Source organism: Nicotiana tomentosiformis, chromosome 8 (genome assembly GCF_000390325.3).
Source record: "Nicotiana tomentosiformis chromosome 8, ASM39032v3, whole genome shotgun sequence".
Taxonomy (NCBI): Eukaryota; Viridiplantae; Streptophyta; class Magnoliopsida; order Solanales; family Solanaceae; genus Nicotiana; species Nicotiana tomentosiformis.
Window position 1 is genome coordinate 143,049,998 of NC_090819.1, and position 24,958 is coordinate 143,074,955.

A 24,958-nucleotide genomic window follows, 5' to 3' on the forward strand; every position below is an offset into this window, starting at 1 on the left:
CAGTTGTTGTGTGCTGAGTCTCTCCTGGTGTAACAGTATGTGTAACCAGTTCATGCAACACTTAAAAAAAAAAACTTTAGGATTTGGGTACAGATTGGCACATCTTTTTATAGAAAATTAACTTATATTTGTAGTTGACAATGTAATTTAACTTGATTTATATTAAATTAAGTTAATGATCAATGGTTATTGGTGTAATTATGACTTATTTTTGTTTTAATTTTTTAAAATATTCATGGTTATCGTTACTACTCAACTTAATTGACGGAGGCGGGAAACACCTTGCATTTTTTTGAAGGATCCGACTTGAATGCGTTGACATTTTGAGAGGATTTGAGCAATGTAGGTGATCGAAACCATTTCTCTCATCTCCTCTGTTCAATAACACTGACAATGTATAAAAGAAAAAAATATACATTACCAAATTTATTAAAACAGTTTTGCAGGTTACTGTTTATACGAAACAGTGATAACTTACAAGTAATTATACTGACAAATAAAAGTTCTTTACGTCATCAGTGCGTAAACCCTATTTATATTTGTGTTTCATTTCACAATGCTTTAAACAAGCCCAAGCAATACCACTCCTATTAGAAGTGTAAAAAGGACTGGAATGTGGATTGTTTTAAGTGAACTGGATTCTCTTGCCAAACAGATAAGACCTTTGAGCTGAAACAGAGGCCATTCATCTCAAAATATTTGGAAGGCACCGTCAACTTAACCTGTCAGTACATAACATATCCTTCTTGTATTTGTTTAATTTGTGTTTCATTTCACTTAATTATATTGGTCATATACTATCCTTGTCACAAGTCCCAGCAATTCCAACCATATCAGAATACTAAAAGGAGTCAATTGTTCTAACTGAAGGTGACTAATAGATATACCTTTTGAGCTGAATAGAGAGGCCATCCATTCTAAAAATAATAGGAAGGCACCGTTATGATACAAGGAAATACTGCTTTTCAACTTGATCGCGAACCATTACAGTATAAGGAGAGAAAAAATTACGCAAAAAAGACCAAGCTTTTGCTACGCAATTCACAATCATAGATCATAAGATGCTACACATATACACACCCTTGACTTGTGAAGGGTGAGAATACGCAATTAGCATCAGCAATGCCTACAGGTTGAAGTTTTGACCTAGCGTGCAAGAACTGCTCCAGCAGTGGCGGATGCTGATAAAGATGAAAGTGGCATATCACCTTCCCCAAATCCTAGCTTGGCTCGAAAAATTTTGACATCTGCCATTTGTCTCACAAAACGAGTAAAGCTAACCCAATTCCGATATTCAAACAAGTTCTTGTCCATCCTGGCAAAATTGAATGAAAAGGTAGGTGTTCCTGGACCATCCGAGTAGAACTTAGACATCCTTAACACCTGTTGATATGATTCGTCATCCAAGCTACTTGCAGTGTTTTCACCTTGCAGGGGAATGTCACATATCCTAGCGGCAAGCAAAAGTTGTTTTACAAAACCTTCGGGACTACTGACAGGATTCATCTGCTGCTCTTCTGCATCCCGCATTTCAAAACATGTACAGCACATGGTAAAACCATACCTACCAAACATGCGAGCAATTGGCAAGAAACCATCTCGAATTGATGTATTGTAGTATCCAGCCGTTAACTCTGAAGGGTGAGACCGCGTACCATAATGCCAGTGAATCCCAGCCACTTTGCCTGACAAATTAACTTCAAGACCACGAAATGTGGTCTCTGCTTCCCTGCAAATCCTCTCACCATGAAGCAGCAACATCCCTGAATACCATGCAAGGAAGAACTCCCCATATGGTGTGTTCCAAGAACCATCACTTTTAAAGAACTCTGTGCTTTCAGGATCCTGCATTAAATTACTGGCACCAATAGGGCCGCCATTGGCCCACTCACGCATCCCTATCTCCCCAGCACAAGCATTTAAAGATGCAAGCATGTACTGCCAGTTTAAAAGAAGACAATCACAAATTTGGTTGGATAGGAATGACAAGAAAAAATCACTGGAGATACATAACGTCAGTCTTTTCACACCTTGTCATAGCATTGGAATTCGCCAAGTTCACGTGAGCGCCATGTCCAGCTCAGCTTCTGTAAAGGGCATGAAGGATATCTTAACTCACCAGCAGGACCCATTCCAACTTGGATCCCCTGTAACATAAAGTCAAATTGCATAGGTATAATACCATTAAAAATTAGTAGGTGAAGTATTAAGTGAGCATCATACAGTTATGACACCACCAAGAAATGGTCTGAAGGTGTCACGGAAGCTCCTCATAAATTCAGCATATGCTTGGATTGGAGATCGTCCGTGCAAAACGGGAAGAACATCACACCCTAGGGATATGTATTCCATATTTCGTCGCCCGAACCTGTCTGAATATGCTAAATCTGGATCTTTATCCATTTCTTCACAAACCCACCTAGGAAGGGGAATCCTGGCAGCAGCAAAAAGGAGAAAATTTCAGATTGTGAATTAATCACTAGCAGAAATCATTTCCAAGGGAACTGCAGAGGAAAGGAGAGCAAGCTGGCACAACACTTAAGCTGGCAAAAGTACATAAAACAGATGAGGCACAAACTCTGACTACAACAGTTTATATCGAAATCTGTCAGTAACAGGTGTATCCAAGTAATGCATCACACCCGTTCCAGAATTGAAGATATTGGGCAAAACAAGCCTATAACACCAACTCTCTACTCTCTAAAACTTACAGTTATATTTCCATTTGTATGCCTGGGGCTTCACCCTATTCTACAATAGTCTAGTGAGGCATGTCTTGGGTAACTGTTGAGCTTTTTTCTCTGTTCCAACGGATTATCTTTTGCAATTATTTCTTTCCACCCTGCTCCAGTGAATATAGCAAGTTTTGTTTTCATTTCCGTTATCTTAGTGTATTTGGGAGGGCAATCTTACAGGAACAATCTGGTTTATTTGTAGTAGTATCATCACATAGAAATGACACCTGTGATGTTTATATGGACACCCTAAGCTTCTCATTGCATGCCATCACATTCCGTGACCTATTTTTGGATTCCTTAACTCCGGACATTCACCCTCCACACAAATTGGAGAAGATAATTTAAAGCCGGCTCAGAATCACATCACACATGCTCTTTTTTCAATTTATAGCTAAAATTAGGCTGACACTCGTCTTATAATACAGGCCAAGTTTAGTAACTAGACCCGTGAAAACTCCTACAACAACTACGCCCCAATACCAAATAAGTTGGGGTCAGCCATACATACATATAAAAATAATTAACCCTAATCTAAAAAAGTTCCCCAATGAGAACTTATTATAAACTTTCTCCCAATCCAGCCCGCCATGTTTTGGCAATAAGTTCTAGAACAAATCCTCCATAAATTACAAATCAATTCTCTAATCTAAAGTGTTACCCCAGTGAGAACTTAATTTAGATTAGGATAAAATATAGTTTGCCACCTGCAACTACCCTAAAACCATAAAAGCTAAACAACTATAGCTCCAACTTCTAATCAAGGTTTACAAACAGAGGAGAGAGCATTCTGTAATGCGGAATCTATTGTTGGATACAGATGTTCCACTGACTCACCAGCTGCAGAAAAGGCCATCAGAAGATAAATGCTCTTCTGCATAACCAAACACTTCTCTTCATATTCTCTTAGTTACCCACAAACATAGTCAGACTAGAACCAGCTGAAAACAATGCTAGCCATTGCTAGCAAAATAACCATCAAACTCACTTCTTTACTGGTGCCTACGAAGAACCGCCACAATAACAACCCAGTGGGATCCCACAAGTGGAGTCTGGGGAGGGTAACGTGTACGCAGACCTTACCCCTACCCTTGGGGGCAGAGGTTGTTTCCCAAAGACCCTCGGCTCGAGAGTAAGAATAGGAACAAGTAAATAACAACACAAAGAACTACCACAATGATGACAACTAACTTAGTCATTGCAACTTTTAGCATAAATACATTAATCAGTATTAAGCTTTATTCCAGGCAACAATTAGTCCTCTCTTAGGCTTCAAGCAAAAGGAAAAACAATATAGAGTGGGTAGATATCTTTATCAGGAAAAGAGAACGTCGCATGGGTAGATATATGAGTTCATTCTTCAGACTAGGGTGATCTTGATTTTTACCTATAGAATGATAACAAAATGGGAAAGCGATACCCAAAACCTAATAAAGAACAAATGGCCAGCATTTCCTTAAATGCAACTGAACAAATCAATATTCCTTTTGCTAATATCTTTAGAATCTTGAGCTTTCCTCTCATAGCACTAAGCATTCTGAATCTGTATCCCACTAAATAAAAATGCTAACTTGTTCCATATAAAGGACAATCATTCAGTCGAATCTAACTCCAAGACAGTCCAAGCAGCTTCTCTTACTACATTCCAAAAATGCCATCACTAAAACTAATTAAAGGTGTCTGAGCTGTATAAGGTGAATATAACAAACACTTAAGTACTGTTTCCAATATTCCGAATCACACAATCCATAAACTTCATTTACCTACTTAAACACCCTCAACTAAGCCCTAATGCTTTGCTAGAACACAAAAAATCTACACAATTCAAATTGCAAACTTACTAGAACAACAAAAGAGACACATTTAAGCGTACATTTTGATCACACTACAGGCAAATATTGTTCAAAAGATTCAACCAATGAATGACAAATGCAACTAGACCTAAATTAATGCAGCAGTCAATAATATGAAACACTTGTAGTAGATAGACATTCATCTTTTTTTAAAGATAGACATTCTATTCTTAGACATGAGTTGAGCTTAAATATGGTCAGCGAGGGTTCATATAGCCAACCTCAGCTTGTTTGGGATTGAGGCCTACTTATTGTTGATAGACATTCTATTCTTTAAGATAATATATTGTGTTTTGAGAAATATGTTTCCTTTTCAAAACAAAACAAAGCTAAACGTGTCTGAACGAGGAAGCAAAACAAATGTCATTTATGTGTGTAATAGATTGAACTTTTGAAAGTGTACCAACCAGAAGGGATCATCAGGCCCAGTACCGCACTGATGAAAAGCCATTACAGCTCGAACTTTCAAACCGCATCGTCTAGCCAAAACCACAATCTCCAAATACCCTTGCCAATTATAAACCCTGGGCAATTCCCTCTCCACCAGCCCCCACCACACCTCCATCACAACTCCTTCAACTCCCGCCGCCGCCAAAGCACGAAACGACTGCGCCATCGCCTTCTTCCTCTTCATAATCCCTGCCGGTAAGCTGACGGCATCAACCGGAAGTGTGACGAACACCGGTGAACCTCGCCGGCGATAGTGAGTCGACACGCTGCCATGCTGAAGCTCGTACTGAAGATCACCGTCGAAGCCATTTGAAGGTACGGAGGAAGATGAATCGAGCCGACAGGATAACGTGAATCGTCGATTTTGGAACCTAGTTTGGATCGGCGAGGATTTGAGTGAACGAGCTGGAACGGCGGCTGAGTCGGTGCGAGTGCAGCAGAGAGACGCCGAGAAAGTCGGAGCCGATGGCGAAGTGATCGCCATTGTTGAAAAGTTGAAAGCTTTTTAGGGATTGGAAATGGTTTTTTTAAAGTTATTTTTAGGTAAAATTTTAACCACTGTTGTGTAACCAAATCAAAGGAAAGCAAGTACTGGAGCTACTTACTGTGAGCTAGTTTTCATCACTATTCAGTTGAACTTTTTTTCCTTTTCCTTTTCTTTTAATTTTATGTTATTATGTATTTGTTTATTTAATTTTTGGAATGGACTGTGGTTAAATCAGAAATTTGGAAAGCAGTTTTTGTTAAAAGTAAATCAGAATTTTTGGATTTTTCAAAATTTCAAAAATAATCAGAAAGTTTCTCTTAGAGCTTGGTCGAAATACAATTTTGGCGGAATATGTTAACAAAAATGCTACAAAAGCTTATTTTTCAATAGTCCGAGAAAATGCTTGGGATTGTATCCTAATTGATGTATTAAATTTGAGATTATATCTATCCACCATTTGATTATTAGTATTAGTCAAACCGGGAATAAATTTTATATGGAATTTGGGGTACTTATTATTTATCTTATATAAAAGGTGATATTATACTCCTGATTATAATTTCAGAGAATATATGAAAATAAAAGAAGAGAGTAATGATGGTCAAACTTCATAATATGACAATAATTTTATTTATGGACCACTTTGGTGAGATAAGAATCTTTACATTTGTGAAGGATTTAAGTGTAAATTGAAACTATTAACTTCAACTTCAATATCGTGTGATTAACAATTATATGAAATTTGATCCACCACTAACAACAAATTTCTAAATTTAAACATTCAGGATTTTGCAATCACAATTATTTTTCCTACGTTTCTTTTCTTCATTTAGCAAATAAAACTACTACTAGTTGGAACCACTAAACTTTTATTATGGACCACGAATTTAGTGGGGGCCAAGTTGGGGTCCAATCGAGAAAAAGCAAAATAGAAGAGAGACTACGTTTTTTTTTTGGGGGGGGGGGATAACTCTCACAATTAAGAAAGCTGTTTATTCTTTATTGTTGAAAGTTTCTTATTTTTATAAAACACCAAAAAAGCTAAATGTGTTATAAACTTGCAACGGTGGATGTCTTCCGTAACACGTTTGGATTGGTTATGTATTCCATAACATGTTTCGGATTGGTTATGTATTCATAACCGATGTCGGATTAGTTATGTATTTATAATAGGTTTTGGATTGGTTATAGATTCATAACAAATTTTGGATTGGTTTTTGTAATAATGAATTATGTCTATAAATAGGTTCATTGATGAACCTATTTGAGACGCACTGAAAACATAGAAATACTCTCTTCTAATATTATCATTCCCTTCTTATGTTAAGTTATAGCTAATTACATAGTTCTTGCTATATTGTTTTTATTTCATAACACGTTATCAGAATGAGACTCTACCATCTCGAGCAAATACTTAGAAAGTATCAGAGGTACGAACTTTCTTTTTCTAAATAATTTCAAATCTTTCTAAACTTGAATTTGTAGCCCTGGATATATCGGGTAAAAGCTACATGTCTTGGGTGTTTGACGCTGAAATTCATCTTGATGTGATGGGTCTGGCATACACCATTAAGGATAAAAATCAAGTATCAAACCAAGACAGGCAATATATTCCTACGCCATCGACTTGATAAAGGCTTGAAAATGGAATATCTCACTGTTAAAGATCCAGTTATACTGTGAAATAATTTGAAAGATAGATATGGCCACCTGAAGATGGTCGTTCTTCTACAGGTACATTATGACTAGAATCATTTAAGGCTACAAAATTTTAAATCTATCAGTGAGTATAATTCTGCTAATGTTCAGAATTATTTCACAATCGAAATTATATGGGGATAATATTACTGATCATGATATGTTGGAGAAAACTTTCACCACTTTTCATGCCTCGAATATGCTCCTGCAGCATCAATATCGAGAGATGGAATTCAAAAAGTATTCTGAACTTCTTTCACATCTTCTTGTGGCTGAGCAAGATAATGGGCTATTAATGAAAAAACATGAAAGTCGACCTACTGGTTCTTGTCCATTCCCTAAAGTGAATGAGGCGAGCATTCACCAAGCTAAGCGTGAAAGAGGTTCTGGCCCCAGTCGTGGTCATGGCCATGGTTGGGGAAGAGACTCTAATCATGGAAATAATAATGCACCAAAGAACTCTCCTCACCACCAGTAGTGGAAAAGGAAAGAACAAAATCATGAAGCGGTGCAAGCAACAAATACAGAAAATACATGCTATAGATGTGGATAATATTATATGGGGATAATATTACTGATCATGATATGTTGGAGAAAACTTTCACCACTTTTCATGCCTCGAATATGCTCCTGCAGCATCAATATCGAGAGATGGAATTAAAAAAGTATTCTGAACTTCTTTCACATCTTCTTGTGGCTGAGCAAGATAATGGGCTATTAATGAAAAAACATGAAAGTCGACCTACTGGTTCTTGTCCATTCCCTAAAGTGAATGAGGCGAACATTCACCAAGCTAAGCGTGAAAGAGGTTCTGGCCCCAGTCGTGGTCATGGCCATGGTTGGGGAAGAAACTCTAATCATGGAAATAATAATGCACCAAAGAACTCTCCTCACCACCAGTAGTGGAAAAGGAAAGAACAAAATCATGAAGCGGTGCAAGCAACAAATACAGAAAATACATGCTATAGATGTGGAGGAAAAGTGTAATGACCCGACCGGTCATTTTGAGAGTTCTAACCCATTTCCCCCATTTACTGCTCATTTTGTACTTTATAGATAGGGTAGTCGGTTTGGGTTCGGAGAGATTTCAGAATGAAATGAGACACTTAGTCTCAAAGTTGAAAACTTAAGTTGAAAAGATTGATTGGATGTTGATCTATGAGTAAACGACTCCAGAATAGAGTTTTGATGGTTCTGGTAGCTCTGTTGGGTGATTTTGGACGTAGGAGTGAGTCCCGATTGTGATTTGGAGGTCCGTTGTGGAATTAGGCTTGAAATTGTAAAAGTTGAATCTTTGAAAAGTTTGACATAGAGTGGACTTTTTTATATGGGGGTCGAATTCCGATTCCGGAAGTTGGAGTAGGTCTTTAATATCAAATGTGACTTGTGTGCAAAATTTGGGGTCAATCAAACATGATTTGTTAAGTTTCGGCGTCATTTGTAGAAGTTGAACTTCCTTGGTTTCAATAGGCTTGAATTAGGGTGCGATTCGTATTTTTGAAGTTGTTTGATGTGATTTGAGGGCTCGACTAAGTTCGTATAAGATTTTAGGACTTGTTGGTATGTTTAATTGAGGTCCCAGGGGCCTCGGGTTGATTCCTGAGGGTTAACGGGTCAAAAGTTGAAGTTGAGAGATTGCTGAAGTTGGACCTCTGCTGGTGTAACCACACCTGCAGAGCTTTGATTGCAGGTGCGAGTTTGGAGGGGAGTGTGCAGATGGTCGCAGAAGCGAGGAGTTTTCCGCACCTTCATGGCCGCAGGTGCAGTGAGAGGTGCGCAGAAGCGGAAGGTGCGCATGTGCGATAGGGAATTCTACACCTGCGTGACCGTAGATGCGGCAGGGGGACCACAGAAGCGGAACTGGGCAGGTGAGCTTGGTCTGCAGAAGCGGCTTGGATGCTCGCAGAAAATGAGTGAGGGACCGCAGGAGTGGGAGGAGCTGCAGATGTGTGTATGATGTCGCTTCTGCGATGCCGCAGAAGCGTTACTACGTGACAGAACACTTAAATGCAAGGGTTCGCGATTTTCTTCATTTCAAGCATTTTGAGCTCGTGTTTTGGCGATTCTTGAGGTAAGTCCCTTGTGCTCATTTTTTATCAATAATCTTGTTTCCCCATTGATTTTCCCACCTAGTTGGTGTGTATTTAAGGTGTAAATTGGGATTTTGAGGCTAGGGATTTGGAGAGTTTGATTTGGGAATTTGGGTGATGATTTGGTGTCGGATATTGATAAATTTGGTATGGTTGGATTCGTAGTTGAATGGACTTTCGGGTTTTGTGACTTTTATCAAATTTTGGGACGTGGGCCTGAGGGCCGACTTTTGAGTCGATTTTTGACTTTTGATTAATAACTTAGCACTTTCTTATGGAGTTGATTCCTTTAGCCCGTATTGATTATATCAAATTGTTTATGGCTAGATTCGAGGCATTCAGAGGTCGTTTCGCGAGGCAAGGGTGTATTGGAGTAGAGATTTGCTCGGATTGAGGTAAGTAACAGTTCTAAATTTGGTTCTGAGATTACGAAACCTCGTATTACGTGTCATGTATTTGGTTTTGAGATGACGCACATGCTAGGTGACGGGTGTGTAGGCGTGCACCGTAGGAATTGTGACTTGGTCAAATTCCATGGAATTGTGTAGTTGATTCTCCATGTATTAGAGAAATTAAACCACAAATCATGTTCGAAATCATGTTTAAACTATGTGTTGGCACTGTATGGACCCACAGATGTCGTGTACATGTCAAATTATCTGCTAAATTGTTATTTTGTACTCAGTCACAGTTTTATTTGTATATTACATCTCAGTCTCTATTGTTCATTATTGAAGCATCGTATTATTGTTGTTGGGCTACTTATCATGATTTCTGAGAGCCCGAGAGAATAGAGATGTTGATAACTTAGTGGGTTGAGGGACTGATTGTGAGGAAATTTATGGGATCGGGTTGCTCGCTACAACATGTTTTACTGATATATGCCATGATTGGCTTGTCATAGCGCTTAGGCTGAAGGAACCCCTCCGGAGTCTATACACACCCCTAGTGAGCGCAGGTACCTCCTAATGCGAGTGCTGAGTGATTAAGAGGAATGAGTGATTGTGAGGAAAGAGTGATTGTGAGGTTGGAGTGTATGGGAGTACTGAGTGATTGTTGCTCTAAGAAGATGCATTGACTTCATTATTGCTGCACTTCCGCTGTCATATATCATTGTCTTGAAATCTCTGAGAGATGTTATCTGTTGTTTTAGTTGAACTTTACATGAATTAACTGTTTTGGCCTTAATTGTCGAACTTGAAAGCATGCCTACTTTCCTATATTGAAATCAATGTAATTGAACTTTGATTGTGAAGCTCGTCACTACTTTCAGTTCTTTATTTAGAGGGTGTTTGGCTAAGCTTATAAGCTGGTCAAACTAGCTTATAAGAACTTTTCGGCCTATCTACGCATTTGGTAAAGTTAAAAATGCTTATAAGTCAAAAAAAGAAGCCAAAAGCCATAAGCTAGTCACCCCAGCTTATAAATTTTTAGCTTATAAGCACTTTAAGTTTGACCAAAATTTTTACTATTTTATCCTTAAAATATTCTTTTTAGAACAAAACTCTTACATTGATACTCGCTGCCTCAAGTACTATTTCAATCCCCCCTCCCCACTCTTCCCTCCTCTTCAAGTTTGCAATGCTCATTGACTATTTAAGACAAGCAAATTCTCTATTCCTTTGCATATTTATATCTATGTGATTGTGTATTAATCTTTGAACTGTATGTAATAAATGAGGACATATCAAATTTTTGGTGTGTTGCTTTCTAAGTGTTGTGGTGATAAATACAATGTTTGTTTCTCTTCAAATATTTTGTCGTATTTAGGTTTATTTTTTACTGAGAAACTTTTATCAATTTATTAATTATTATAACTTATGATTATATGCTTATTATAAAATAAATTATATTTATCATAAAAATTATCTTATCTAAGCACAGTTGTATTTAAAATAAAATGACAAATAGAATATTTTGTATTTGGATCGATTTGGAATCTAAAAATTTGAAGAAATTACGCCCTTATAAGTGTAAACACTTCTAAGGTTATTTAAGCCAGTTTAACAGAAAAAGAGCTTATCAACACTTTTTTATCAAATACTGCAGCCGCTTATTATCAATTTCAGCACTTGTATCCAGTCACGTAACTGCTTATTTATTAAATCAGTTTCAGCACTTAAAAGTGCTTTTCAGCACCTAATGCTTATCAGCTACTTCAAATCAACGGGTTCTTAGTCTTGTTACTTACTGAGTTGGTTGTACTCACGCTACACCCTGCACTTCGTGTATAGATCCAGGTGTTTTCTGACACAATGGTGTTACACCCTATATTTTCGTACGTAAAAGTGCGTCGTAAGCAAACTAATGTAGGACCAAAAATGAGTTCATCTTTAAAAGTATATAAAGTAAGTTAATCATATTACCTCGGATATTAAAAATATTGAATATCATGAACAACAAGTACAGTGAGGGTTGGAAGGTTCAGAAGCTAAAGGAATTGAAGAAATTAATGTTTCGTCGAAAGTCGACAAGTTGGGAATGTTATAACATGCACTTTTGGGGTGAGACTAGGGTGCTTAACATGATAAGGAGGTTATGTTATGAGTTATGTTAGTCGTATTATAGTCATGTGTTATGTTTTGAAGTCAAGAGAGTTGTGGAGCAAAAGTCGTTGAAAGTCATCACAAGTTACGTTCATAAGTTTTACTGAAATTTGGGTCAAATGTAACTGCGCTTTTCTCCTAATATACTTAGAGTTACGCCACCTATAAAATTTAATATCTATGAGTCTATTTTCTAACGCATTAAACTGTTTGTCAATACGACATCGGAATGGAGAGATATATGCGTTTTGTGAGACTGCACAAGCTGCTAGGTGACAAGTAGGTGTGTCACCTACTTGCTTAAATGAGAGTCCGAAAATGGCCAGTTCGGGTCGTCCAAAGAGAAATATTAAAGGTCTATTTCGTTCATATAATACAGTGATAAGAGGGCACAATAACCAGACCTAAATCCCCTCAAACATCCTCCCAAAAATCACACACAAACCCTAATTGAATTTCTCTCATTTTCAAGTTCTAGTTGAAGATAAAACCTAGAGCTTGAAGAACCAAGATAGGAGTTGAGTTATTCAAGAAATAAGGTAATTTTACTGCTCTCCTTTATCCATTTTTTTGCTGGAGATGTATGTAAAGTTGTTCTATAATTGTAAGAACTCACGGGACGGTGATAGGAAGTCGTAAGTTTGAGTTATTCACTTGTAGCGGAAAATTTTATATTGCTGTCGAATTGCTTGTTTTACTGCTATTTTATGGAGTTTTGGAGGAGTAAGGGTGTGGAGAAACACCACATAAATTCAGGATGGTGGGCTGGTCGTTCGTCGTAACATTTTCGGGTCGTTTGACACTACTACGGTGGCCGTTTTGTGTATGAAGAGATTGGGGTGTGTTGGGTTGTTTTGTAGTATTTTGTGGTGTATATAAGGTTGGAAAATAATGTATATATGTTGATATTAATGTGTTCTTGTGTTGTTGGTGTTATCTTAAATTTGGAGTAAGTAAGGATTATAGGGGAGATGCCGCCTGTTTTAATACAAAATACGCTTATCGTTCATTGTGCGATAGTTATACCTTTCGTAACTTAATGATAGTATTATTATCGTTGTTGTAGATTAAGGTGCGAAGAGGCGAGTTAAACTTGGTGATTGGAAAGATTGTGATAAGGTATGTTAAGGCTAAACCTTTCTTCATTTTGGCATGATCCCGTAACTACATGAGTTTGATAACGAGGCATAAAGAGAAGTTCATATTCTTGAACTTATGTACATTATCCTAGTCTCATAAGTTACAATATTCTTCCTTATCGAGGCTTTACCCTATTGGGAAACCTCTGTTCATATGGTAAGTTATATACCAAGCCTACTGTGGTCGAGCGCCTATGAGCGAGCCCAGAATGGTCGAGATATATAGCCTAGTATGGCCGAGCGCCTATGAGCGAGCCTATTACGGCCGAGCAATTACACGTACCGAGCCTTATAGGGACGGACATTTATTTTACTTACTATATTGAGAGAGTTGAGTCAGTATCAGCAGGTAAGTATATCTCCAGATCATCTTTGACTCCCATTTACTTTTAGTTATTTTATTATCAGTTAAGTTTCAGCTTTCAGTTATTTTATTGCCTTACATACTCGGTACATTATTTTGTACTGACGTCCCTTTTCTGGGGACGTTGCATTTTATGCGTGCAGATTCAGATAGACAGACGGGTAGACCTCCTCAGTAGGTGTTGCCTGAGTTCAGTTTGATCGGTAAGCTCCACGTCCTTCGGAGTTGCCGGGTCTAGGGTTTTGTGTACATATTGTGTATATATGTTATGGGTAGGTCGGGGCCCTATTCCGATTACAGTACATCCATCAGTAGAGGCTTGTAGACATATCATGTCAGTTAGTGCAGTATGTTGGGCTTGTAGGCCTCGTACGTATATTTTGTTGGTTTGTCAGCTATAGTAGTTATGACGGCCTTGTCGGCCCAACTTTATATTGATGTTTAATCAAAGCTAGTTTCTGTTCTGTTTTATATTTTGCTTTGCAAATTGTCTTGCAATGTGGCGCCATGGCCAAAGTATGACATTATATGTTCAGAGTCCCTTAGTCACAAGTTGGTACGCTAGGTTAAGTTAGGCACCGGGTACTGGTCTCGCCCCCCAGGTTCGGGGCGTGACAAACTTGGTATTAGAGAAGTTCTATCCTAGGGAGTCTACAAGCCGTGTCTAGTAGGGTCTTGTTTATAGATGTGTTGTGCACCACATTATATAAGTAGGGAACTACATGACATTTAGGAGTTGGTTACCCTTCTTTCAAATCTAAATCGTGATGTAGAACTGAGTTCTAGGAAATTTGAGTTAAACATATGTGATGGTGTTTGCATACACATATGATGGTGACTAGGAAGACTACGTCTAGCCATATGAGAGATACAACAGCAGGTAAGGGGATTAGTAGGGTACCCCTAGTAGATGGGGCCTAGTCTAAGGCATAGGGAGAGACCCCTATTAAACCATTATTGGCTCCTCCACCACCTGAGGAGATTCCTAGGGATACCGCACATCCAGTTCCCCCTTCACTTCCATCAGATCCTGACTTGATAAGTGCGGTGCATTTGCTGACACAATTGGTAGCTACCCTGCAACAGGCTAGGGCATCAGCTAGTGCAGGATCTTCTAAGGGGTCTGGGAGTTCAAGGGTCCGAGAGGTTATTGCTTTGAGTCCCCCAGAGTTCAAGGGGACAGATCTGAGGGAGGACCCACAGGATTTCATAGATCAACTTCGCAGGATCTTTCGGGTTATGCATGTCACGGAGAAAGAGGCAGTTGAGCTAGCAGCTTTTCGACACCGAGATATAGCCATCCTTTGGTACGAGGGATGGGATAGGTCCAGGGGACGTGATACACCTCTAGCTGTTTGGAAGAACTTTTCAGATGCCTTCCTTGACCAGTACTTACCGCGGGAGATCCGACAGGCTTGAGTCGATCAACTTCTAGCCCTCAAGTAGGGCAATATGAGTGCTCGAGAGTATAGTCTCCGTTTTGACTGATTGGCTAGATATGCTCCATCTATAGTTGCTACTATGCGGGACAAGATCCACAAGTTTATATCAGGGTTGGCTCCAGTGTTGACCGAGACATGTTCCACCGCTGCATTGCAGGATTGTATGGATATCTCCCGGATTCAGGCATTCACCCAGAATATAGAAAGGGGCAGGCGTCGGCAGCAGGGTACAGAGAGGAATGAGAAAGGAAAGCGTAAGAGGATGAGATTTTCCAGGTCTCAGGGTAGTTATAGGCCCCAGTACTTCAGACAGCCACCTAGTCCTCCGCCACCTCAGTTACAGGGTTACAGGTATGATCGCTATACTTAGTCAGGACTAGGTGAGAGCTCACGGGCGTCGGGTTTGCAGCGACAACGAGGTTTAGAGCAGACATGGTCATCTCCATCGCGGTGTGACATCTGTGGAAGAGGACACTTGGGCCAATGCCGAGCAGGTTTCGATGCTTGTTATACATATGGGCGTCCGAGGCATATGATGCGAGATTGCCTAAATAGAGATTCTGAGGGTATGCATAACCAACGAGTTCAACAACAGGATCATCTATGTCCGTGAATCCTTCAGGGCATGAGTCTTAGTCTTCGGCTGGTAGAGGTAGGGGTTCCAGTTCAGGTGGTAATCAGAACCGTATCTATGCTTTAGAGGGTCGACATGACCAGGAGTCTTCACCAGACGTTGTGATAGGTATATTGACCATTTTCTCTCACGATGCTTATGACTTGATAGATCCAGGATCTACTTTATCGTATATTACCCCATTTGTCACGGGGAAGTTTGGTATAATGCCTTAAATGTTAAGTGATCCTTTTGTAGTATCTACACCAGTCAGAGAACTGATTATTTCTAGACGGGTTTACCGTGGTTCTACGGTGACAGTTTGTAGCCGTCAGACCTCAGCCGACCTAGTTGAGATAGAGATGATGGATTTTGATGCTATCATAGGCATGGACTGGTTGGTAGCTTGCTATGCCACAGTTGATTGTCGAGCAAAGGCAACCAGATTTCATTTTTTGGGTGAGCCAGTCCTTGAATGGGTAGGTAATACAGTGACACCTAGAGGTAGGTTTATTTCCTATTTGAAGGCGAGGAAAATGATCGCAAAAGGGTGCATTTATCATATTGTGCGAGTTAGAGATGCAAATGCTGAGATACCTAAACTTCAGTCTATTCCTGTAGTCAGAGAGTCAGATGTGTTTCCATATGAGCTTCCAGGTATTCCTCCAGAGCGAGAGATTGATTTTAGCATCGATTTACTTCCGGGAACTCAACCAATATCCATCCCTCCGTATAGAATGGCACCTGCCGAATTGAAGGAGTTGAAGGAGCAGTTAAAAGATTTGTTGGAGAAAGGTTTCATCAGACCCAGTACCCCACCTTGGGGTGCACAAATACTGTTTGTACGGAAGAAAGACAGCTCACTGAGGATGTGTATCGATTATAGGCAGCTGAACAAGGTAACCATTAAGAATAAGTATCCATTTCCAAGGATCGATGACTTGTTTGATTAGTTACAGGGGGATAGATTCTTTTCAAAGATAGATTTGAGATCGGGGTACCACCAGGTCAGAGCTCGAGAGAAAGATATTCCGAAGACAGCCTTCAGGACCCGATATGGCCACTTCGAGTTCCTTGTCATGTCCTTCGAGTTGACGAATGCACCCGCCATATTTATGGACTTGATGAATAACCTATTCTGACCATTTTTATATCTGTTCGTGATAGTATTTATTGATGATATTCTGGTTTATTCACATTCAGAGGAGGAGCATGCAGACCACTTGCGAGCAGTACTCCAAACCCTCCGTGATCGTAAGTTGTATGCTAAGTTTTCTAAATATGAGTTCTGGTTTAAATCATTAGCATTCTTGGGGCATATTGTATCCGTTGAATGTATAAAGGTAGACACTCAGAAGATTGAGGCCGTGAAATCCTGGCCTAGACCTACCACTCCGATAGAGGTTCGTAGTTTTCTAGGCTTAGCAGTCTACTATCAGAGGTTCGTAGAGGGTTTTTCTTCCCTTTCGGCACCATTGACGATGCTGACTCAGAAAGCAGCTAAGTTTTAGTGGACAGAGGCTTACGAGGAGAGTTTCCAAGAGCTTAAGAATAGGTTGACCTCAGCGCCAGTTCTAACACTTCCAGAGGTTCTAGAGGGTTATGCCGTGTATTGTGATGCCTCAGGTGTCGGGTTAGGATATGTCCTGATGCAACATGGGAAGGTAATTGCGTATGCTTCAAGGCAGTTGAGGAAGCACGGGAGGAATTATCCGACCCACGACCTCGAGTTAGATGCGGTTGTCCATGCACTTAAGATATGGCAGTATTATTTATATGGTGTTCATGTTGTTGTATTTACAGGTCATAAAAACATGCAATATATCTTCAAACAAAAAGAGTTTGAATTTGCGTCAGAGGAGATGGCTAGAGTTATTAAAAGATTATGATGTTAACATTCTCTACCATCCAGGGAAAGCTAATGTTGTAGCAGATGCCTTAAGTCGGCGATCTATGGGTAGCTTAGCACATGTAGAGGCTGAGAAAAGAGAATTAGCTAGAGATATTCATCATTTGGATTGTTTGGGGGTTCCGTTAGTATATTCTGACGATGGTGGACTTGTACTCCAAAACACTACAAAATTATCTCTCATAGCTGAAATCAAGGAAAGGCAGTACGAGGACCTAGAGTTAGTCGAGTTGAGAGAGCGAGTTCCGCAGTAGAAGAAGTCATTGTTAGATCTCAAGGAAGATAGAGTTCTTAGATACAGGGGTCGTTTATGTGTCCCAGATATAGCAGGGCTACGAGACGGGATTATGTTAGAGGCATCTTATTCGTGGTACTCCATTTATCCTGGGTCGACGAAGATGTATCATGACATTAAGGATGTGTACTGGTGGATCGATATGAAGAAGAACATTGCTAAGTTTTTCGCCCAATGCCCTAGTTTCCAACAAGTGAAGGTAGAGCACCAGAAGCCTGGAGGGCTAATGAAGGCTATAGACATCCCGACGTGGAAATGGGAGGCGATAAACATGGACTTTGTCACGGGTTTGACTCGTTCTCATCGTAAGTTTGATTCTATATGGGTGATAGTCGATAAGCTCACGAAATCACCCCATTTCCTACCGGTCAGATCGATAAATACAGCCAAAGATTATGTAAAGTTATATATTAAGGAGATAGTGCGGTTGCACAGAGTACCAATATCTATTATATCTGACTGTGGGCCCAGTTTACAACATATTTCTGGAGGTCATTTTAGAGAGGTCTAGGGACTCAGGTGAATCTCAGCACAACTTTTCATCCACAGACTAATGGACAAGTCGAGCGCATAATTCAGACGCTCAAAGATATGTTATGAGTATGTGTGTTAGATTTTAAAAGAAGTTGGGATGAACATCTACCTCTTATCGAGTTTCCATTTAATAACAGTTACCACTCCAGTATCCATATGGCTCTGTACGAGGCTTTGTATGGGTGTAAGTGCAGATCTCCTATATGGTGGTTTGATGTTGGAGAATCTGGGTTACATGGGCTAGACTTGATTCAGTAGGCCATAGAGAAGGTGAAGCTTATCCAGGAGCGACTGTTGGTAGCCCAAAGTCCTCAGAAGTCATATTCTGACATGCGACGACGCGACTTAGAGTTTGAGGTTAATGACTGGGTATTCTTAAAGCTGTCACCTATGAAGGGCGTGATGAGGTTTGGCAAGAAAGGAAAGCTTAGCCCACAGTATATTGGGCCTTATAGGATTATTCTGAGAGTGGACCAAGTAGCTTATGAGTTAGAATTTCCCTCGAAATTGGAGTTTGTCCATCCGGTTTTTCACGTATCTATACTACGAAAGTGCATTGGTGATCCTTCCCGAGTGGTGCCCACTGATAATGTACAGATTACGGATGACTTGTCATACGAGAAAGTTCCAGTTTCCATCCTAGACCGACAAATCCGCAAGCTACAAAATAAGGAGGTAGCCTTCATGAAGGTTTTATGGAAAAGGAAGAATGTGGAAGAGATGACGTGGAAAGCGGAGGAAGAGATGAAGTTTAAATACCCCCCCACTTATTTCAAACTGAAGATATGGCTCGAGATGGGAAACATCAGCACAACTCTATTCAGACCAGTAGGTCATCAGGTAAGCTCTTATTTTTGACTTTCAGTATTTATGATTGACGGTCGTGTGAGGCCAAGTGTCAATTCAGGATAGTAGGCCATGTGTGGCATGTATAGTATATTTTCTGGATGCATGCAGGTTGGTTTTAGTCTAGCGTATAAAGGAGACTTTGGCAAAATTTTCCAAAGTCTCTAAGAGTAAACATTCGAGGACAAATGTTCCCAAGGGGGGAATGATGTTACACCCTATATTTTTGTACGTAAAAGTGCGTCGTAAGCAAACTAATGTAGGACCAAAAATGAGATCTTCTTTGAAAGTATATAAAGTAATTTAATCATGTTACCTCAAATTTTAAAAATATTGAAGATCATGAACAACAAGTACAATGAGGGTTGGAAGGTTTAGAAGCTAAAGGAATTGAAGAAAATAATATTTCGTCGAAAGTCGACAAGTTGGGAATGTTATAACATGTACTTTTGGGGTGAGACTAGGGTGCTTAACATGATAAGGAGGTTATGTTATGAGTTATGTTAGTCGTATGATAGTAATGTGTTATGTTTTGAAGTCAAGCGAGTTCTGGAACAAAAGTAGATGAAAGTCATCACATCTTACATTCATAAGTTTTACTGAAATTTGGGTCAAATGTAACTGCGATTTTCTCCCAATATACTTAGAGTTACGGGGTGTTACACCTATAAAATTGAATATCTATGAGTCTATTTTCTAACGCATTAAACTGTTTTTGAATACAACATCGGAGTAGAGAGATATATGAGTTTTTGTGAGACTGCGCAAGCTGCTATGTGACAAGTAGGTGTGTCACCTACTTGCTTAAATGAGAGTCCGAAAATGGGCCAGTTCGGGTTGTCCAAAGAGAACTATTAAAGGAATATTCCATTTATATAATACATTGATAATAGAGAACAATAACCAGTCCTAAACTCCTGCAAACATCCACCCAAAAATTACACACAAACCCTAAATGAATTTCTCTCCTTTTCAAGTTCTAGTTGGAGGTAAAACCTAGAGTTTGAAGAACCAAGATAGAAGCTAAGTTATTCAACAAATAAGGTAAGTTTACCTCTCCCTTTTATTCATTTTTTATTTTGGAGATGTATGGAAAGTCGTTCTATAATTGTAAGAACTCACGGGACGGTGATAGGAAGCCGTGAGTTCGAGTTATTCACTTGTAGCAGATTGTTTTGTGGTCTGTTTTGTGTTGCTGTTGGATTGCATGTTTTACTACTATTTTAGGGATTTTTAGAGGAGGAAGGGTATGGACAAAAACCACATAAATTCAGGGTGGTGGGCTGGTCGTTCCTCATAATATTTTTGGGTTGTTTGACACTACTACGTTGGCCGTTTTGTGTATGAAGAGATTGGGGTGTGTTGGACTATTTTGTAGTATTTTGTGGTGTATATAAGGTTGGAAAATAATGTATATATGTTGATATTGTTGTGTTCTTGTGTTGTTGGTTTTATCTTGAATTTGGAGGAAGTAAGGATTATAGGGGAGATGCTGCCCATTTTAATACAAAATAAGCTTGTCGTTCGTTGTGCGATAGTTGTACCTTTTGTAACTTAATGATAGTATTATTATCGTTGTTGTAGATTAAGGTGAGAAGAGGCGAGTTCAAATTGGTTATTGGAAAGATTGTGATAAGGTATGTTAAGGCTTAACCTTTCTTCATTTTGGCATGATCCCGTAACTACATAAGTTTGATAACGAGGCATAAAGAGAAGTTTGTATTCCTGAACTTACGTACATTATCCTAGTCTCATAAGTTATAGTATTCTACCTTATAGGGACTTTATATTCAGTTAAGTATTGTCTTCTTCCAGTCAAGAGAGCAGAGGGTCTATATATATATATATATATATATATATATATATATATATATATATATATATATATATACACACACAATATTACAATATTTCCACCACCATCGAGCTATAATCTATGAACAGCCCCCTATTGGGAAACCTCTGTTCATATGGTAAGTTATATACCGAGCCAACTGTGGTCGAGCGCCTATGAGAGAGCCCAGAATTGCCGAGATATATAGCCTAGTATGGCCGAGCGCCTATGAGCGAGCCTACTAAGGCCAAGCAGTTACACGTACCGAGCCTTATTGGGACGGACATTTATTTTACTTACTATATTAAGAGAGTTAAGTCAGTATCAGTAGGTAAGTATATCTCCAGATCATCTTTGACTCTCAGTTACTTTTAGTTAATTTATTATCAGTTCAGTTTCAGCTTTCAGTTATTTTATTGCCTTACATACTCGGTACATTATTTTGTACTGACATCCTTTTTCTGGGGACGCTCCATTTCATGCGTGCAGGTTTAGATACACAGACGGGTAGACCTCCTCAGTAGGTATTTCCCTAGTTCAACTTGATTGGTAAGCTCCATGTCCTTCGGATTTGCCGGGTCAAGGTTTTTTTGTACATATTGTGTATATATGTTATGGATAGGTTGGGCCCCTATTCCGATCATAGTACATCCATCAGTAGAGACTTGTAGACATATCTTGTCGGTTAGTGCAGTATGTTAGGCTTATAGGTCTCATACATATATTTTATTGGTTTGTCAGCTATAGTAGTTATGACGGCCTTGTCGGCCCATCTTTATATTGATGTTTAATCAAATCTAGTTTCTGTTCTGTTTTATATTTTGCTTTGCAAATTGTCTTGCAATGTGGCCCCATGGCCAAAGTATAATATTATATGTTCAGAGTCCCTCAGTCGCAAGCTGGTACGCTAGGTTAAGTGAGGCACCAGGTACCGGTCTCGCCCCTAGGTTCGGGGCGTGACAGGTGGGTGTTGATTTCGGCGCACAGTTTATCTTTTGGAGATTCCAAGGTAGCTGCCGGCATTTCTCAGACCTTGTCTCTCCTTTTCTATCTTTCTAATTATTGTATCAAGTTTAGACTATCAGAGAGAGTATTTTCCAAACTTGTGATGTATAGATGCTTATGTACTCTGTGACACCCCAATAGTTGGGAACTTCCGCGTTGTGTTTTGGAGTTTCTATCCCATTTATGAGAACTTTCATTGTTTAACTGCTTTAATTCATTTTCTGTTAAAAGTGTTTGGAATATTTTTAAATGTCGGCTTGCCTAATACCACGATATGCTCTATCACGACAGGTTAGGATTTTGGGTCATGACAAAAAAGGCACTGGTCATGTAACTGTCATACGCCAAAGCACCTGGTAGAGCTTTATCAAGCCTCCCTAAAGAAGACAATGAAAAATGTTGAAGCAAATTTTATTTCTGAAGATAATTTAGACTTCATGCATTTGGATGTAGCTGATTACTTTGCACTCCTAGAAGGAGAAACAAATCATGTGATCAGTGATGAATCTGTAGGAATTTGAATATTTTAATTTTTGTTGTTTGTATTAGATAGTATGGTTAGGGCGGAGATTTCAATGGCCATATTGGGGCTAGTGCTAGGGGTTATGATGATGTGCATGGCTGGTTCAGTTTTGAGGATAGGAATGAGAGGGGTAATTCACTGTTGGATTTTGCTAGAGCTTTTGATTTGGTTATAGCTAACTCGAGTTTTCCGAAGAGGGAAGAGCACCTAGTCACTTTCCGGAATTCAATGGGCAAGACTCAAATTGATTATCTTCTCTATAGGAAATGCGATAAAGGTATGTGCACTGATTGCAAGGTCATCCCAAGTGAGCACCTCACGACCCTACATAGGCTTCTAGTTATGGACTTGGAGATCAAGAGGAGTAGGAGGAAGAGGGCGGGGTGCAGGCAACCTAAGATCAAGTGGGGTAACTTGACAAAGGACAAAGCTCAGGAGTTAGGGGAGAAGTTGTTGGCTATGAGGGCCTGGATGAGTAAGGGGGACGCGTCTAGTATGTAGTTCATGACTACGAATTGCATTAGGGTAACTGCTAGAGAGGTCTTAGGGGTCACGAAAGGCTCTCCTGGGGGTCATAAAGGGGACTGGTGGTGGAATGGAGAGGTCCAAGGTAATGTGGAAACTAAGAAAGCTGCTTATTTGAAGCCAGTAGAGAGTGCAAACAAGGAGGAAAAAAGGACTTATCGGGAGTGTTACAGAAAGGCAAAGAAAGAGGCAAAGTTAGCAGTTACGACGTCTAAGAATGCAGCATTTGCTAGTTTGTACGATGAGCTCAGGGGAAAAGGCGGGGACATGAAGTTGTACCAGTTGGCCAAGGTGAGGGAGAGGAAAGCCCGCGACTTAGACCAAGTCAAGTGCATAAAGGACGAGGATGGCAAAGTACTGATGGACGAGGCACTTATTAGGAGAAGATGGCAGACATACTTCCATAAACTGTTGACCGAGGAAGGGGATAAATGCATTGTGTTGGGTGAGTTGGAGCACTCCGAGAGTCGGCGGGACTTTGGGTACTGTAGACGGATTACGGTAGATGAGGTAGAAGGGGCGATGCGTAAGATGTGTAGGGGCAAAGCGACGGGGCCAGACGAAATCCCGGTGGAATTCTGGAAGAGCGTGGGGCGAGCAGGTTTGGAGTGGCTCACTGGGCTGTTTAATGTTATTTTTAAGATGAAGAAGATGCCCGAATAATATAGGTTGAGTACGATAGTTCCGTTTTATAAGAACAAGGGTGATATCCAAAATAACAACAATTATAGTGGTATCAAGCTGTTGAGTCACACTATGAAGGTTTGGGAGAGGGTGGTGGAGGCTAGGGTGAGGAGGTGTGTGTCTATTTCCTAGAATCAGTTTGGATTCATGCCGGGGCATTCTACTACGGAAGCGATTCATCTGGTAAGGAGATTAGTGGAGCAGTATAGGGAGAGGAAGAAGGACTTGCATATGGAGTTTATTGACTTTGAAAAAGTGTATGATAAAGTCCCAAGGGAGGTCATGTGGAGGTGTTTGGAGGTTAGCGGCATTCCGGTAGCGTACATCAGGGTGATTAAGGATATGTATGATGATGCTAAGACTCGGGTGTGGACTGTGGGTGGTGATTCAGAGCATTTCCCTTTGGTGATGGGGTTGCACCAGGGATCGGCTCTTAGTCCGTTTTTATTTGCCTTGGCGATGGATGTACTGTCGCGAAACATCCAAGGGGAAGTGCCTTGGTGCATGCTATTTGCCGATGATATAGTGTTGATTGATGAGACGCGAAGTGGAGTAACGCGAGGTTGGAGGTTTGGAGACAAACTTTGGAGTCAAAAGGTTTCAAACTGAGTAGAATCAAGACAGAATACTTGGAGTGCAAATTCAGTGACGGGACCCATGAAGAAGACGTAGAGGTAAAGCTTGATGCTCAATTTATCCCCAAGAGAGAAAGTTTTATGTATCTCGTGTCTATTATCCAAGGTAATGGGGAGATGGATTAATATGTCGCACATCACATCGGAGTGGGATGGATGAAGTGGAGGCTTGCTTCGGTGTTTTATGTGATAAGAATGTGCCGTCAAGACTTAAGGGTAAGTTTTATAGAGTGGTGGTTTGACCGACTATTCTGTATGGGGCTTAGTGTTGGCCAGTCAAGAACTCCCACGTGCAGAAGATGAAAGTAGCAGAAATGAGGATGTTAAGATGAATGTGTGGGTGTACCAGGAGAGATAAGATTAAGAATGATGCTATCCGGGACAGAGTGGGAGTAGCCTCCGTGGAGGATAAGATGCGGGAGTCGAGGTTGAGACGGTAAGGACATGCTAAGAGAAGAAGCATTGATGCTCCTGTTAGGAGGTGTGAGAGGTTGGCCATGGAGGGTTTGAGAAGAGGTCAAGGTAGGCCTAAGAAGTACTGGGGAGAGGTGATTAGACAGGACATGGCGCTGCTTCAGCTTACTGAGGACATGACCCTTGATAGAAGAGTGTGGAGGTCGAGGATTAAGGTAGAAGGTTAGTGGATAGTTTTTAGTTGTTCACCGATAGTCTTAGTAGCATGCATGTCCCTTCATATTCTTAGATTTGTATTACGTTATGTGATTTTGTTCGCCTCAGGTATTGTATTCTC

General features: G+C 40.0%; 5 protein-coding genes across 5 annotated transcripts; 4 read left to right on the top strand and 1 right to left on the bottom strand.

Annotated features, from left to right (window-relative positions):
- Nucleotides 1–855: 855 nt before the first annotated feature.
- On the bottom strand, nucleotides 856–5,619 carry LOC104118118 (beta-amylase 1, chloroplastic-like). The gene is made up of 4 exons (XM_009629298.4): nucleotides 4,996–5,619; nucleotides 2,224–2,434; nucleotides 2,031–2,147; nucleotides 856–1,938 (listed from the first exon to the last, which is right to left on the bottom strand). Exons 1-4 carry the CDS (start codon nucleotides 5,520–5,522, stop codon nucleotides 1,147–1,149), a joined length of 1,647 nt encoding a protein of 548 aa, XP_009627593.1. The 5' UTR covers nucleotides 5,523–5,619; the 3' UTR covers nucleotides 856–1,146.
- Nucleotides 5,620–17,724: 12,105 nt separating this feature from the next.
- On the top strand, nucleotides 17,725–19,169 carry LOC138898261 (uncharacterized). Its single transcript, XM_070184317.1, has 3 exons — nucleotides 17,725–17,946; nucleotides 18,414–18,995; nucleotides 19,113–19,169. Exons 1-3 carry the CDS (start codon nucleotides 17,725–17,727, stop codon nucleotides 19,167–19,169), a joined length of 861 nt encoding a protein of 286 aa, XP_070040418.1.
- Nucleotides 19,170–22,229: 3,060 nt separating this feature from the next.
- On the top strand, nucleotides 22,230–22,864 carry LOC138898262 (uncharacterized). Its single transcript, XM_070184318.1, has 2 exons — nucleotides 22,230–22,349; nucleotides 22,403–22,864. The coding sequence occupies exons 1-2, from the start codon at nucleotides 22,230–22,232 to the stop codon at nucleotides 22,862–22,864; spliced, it is 582 nt and encodes a 193-aa protein (XP_070040419.1).
- A 3-nt stretch (nucleotides 22,865–22,867) lies between these two features.
- On the top strand, nucleotides 22,868–23,551 carry LOC138898263 (uncharacterized). The gene has a single exon (XM_070184319.1). It carries the CDS (start codon nucleotides 22,868–22,870, stop codon nucleotides 23,549–23,551), a length of 684 nt encoding a protein of 227 aa, XP_070040420.1.
- A 168-nt stretch (nucleotides 23,552–23,719) lies between these two features.
- LOC138898264 (secreted RxLR effector protein 78-like) lies at nucleotides 23,720–24,181 on the top strand. Its single transcript, XM_070184320.1, has one exon. The coding sequence runs from the start codon at nucleotides 23,720–23,722 to the stop codon at nucleotides 24,179–24,181; it is 462 nt and encodes a 153-aa protein (XP_070040421.1).
- Nucleotides 24,182–24,958: the final 777 nt, after the last annotated feature.

Excerpts from the sequence above, each read along its gene's own strand:
- LOC104118118 (XM_009629298.4), bottom strand. The coding sequence starts at position 5,522 with ATGGCGATCACTTCGCCATCGGCTCCGACTTTCTCGGCGTCTCTCTGC. Across the intron at positions 2,435-4,995 it reads GGGCCTGATGATCCCTTCTG|GATTCCCCTTCCTAGGTGGG; the intron begins GTTGGTACACTT and ends TGCTGCTGCCAG. Across the intron at positions 1,939-2,030 it reads AATTCCAATGCTATGACAAG|TACATGCTTGCATCTTTAAA; the intron begins GTGTGAAAAGAC and ends TTAAACTGGCAG.
- LOC138898261 (XM_070184317.1), top strand. The coding sequence starts at position 17,725 with ATGTATCATGACATTAAGGATGTGTACTGGTGGATCGATATGAAGAAG. Across the intron at positions 17,947-18,413 it reads GTAAGTTTGATTCTATATGG|GCCATAGAGAAGGTGAAGCT; the intron begins GTGATAGTCGAT and ends TTGATTCAGTAG. Across the intron at positions 18,996-19,112 it reads TCAGACCAGTAGGTCATCAG|GTTGGTTTTAGTCTAGCGTA; the intron begins GTAAGCTCTTAT and ends GGATGCATGCAG.
- LOC138898262 (XM_070184318.1), top strand. The coding sequence starts at position 22,230 with ATGAAAAATGTTGAAGCAAATTTTATTTCTGAAGATAATTTAGACTTC. Across the intron at positions 22,350-22,402 it reads ATGTGATCAGTGATGAATCT|GGCGGAGATTTCAATGGCCA; the intron begins GTAGGAATTTGA and ends TAGTATGGTTAG.
- LOC138898263 (XM_070184319.1), top strand. The coding sequence starts at position 22,868 with ATGACTACGAATTGCATTAGGGTAACTGCTAGAGAGGTCTTAGGGGTC.
- LOC138898264 (XM_070184320.1), top strand. The coding sequence starts at position 23,720 with ATGCCGGGGCATTCTACTACGGAAGCGATTCATCTGGTAAGGAGATTA.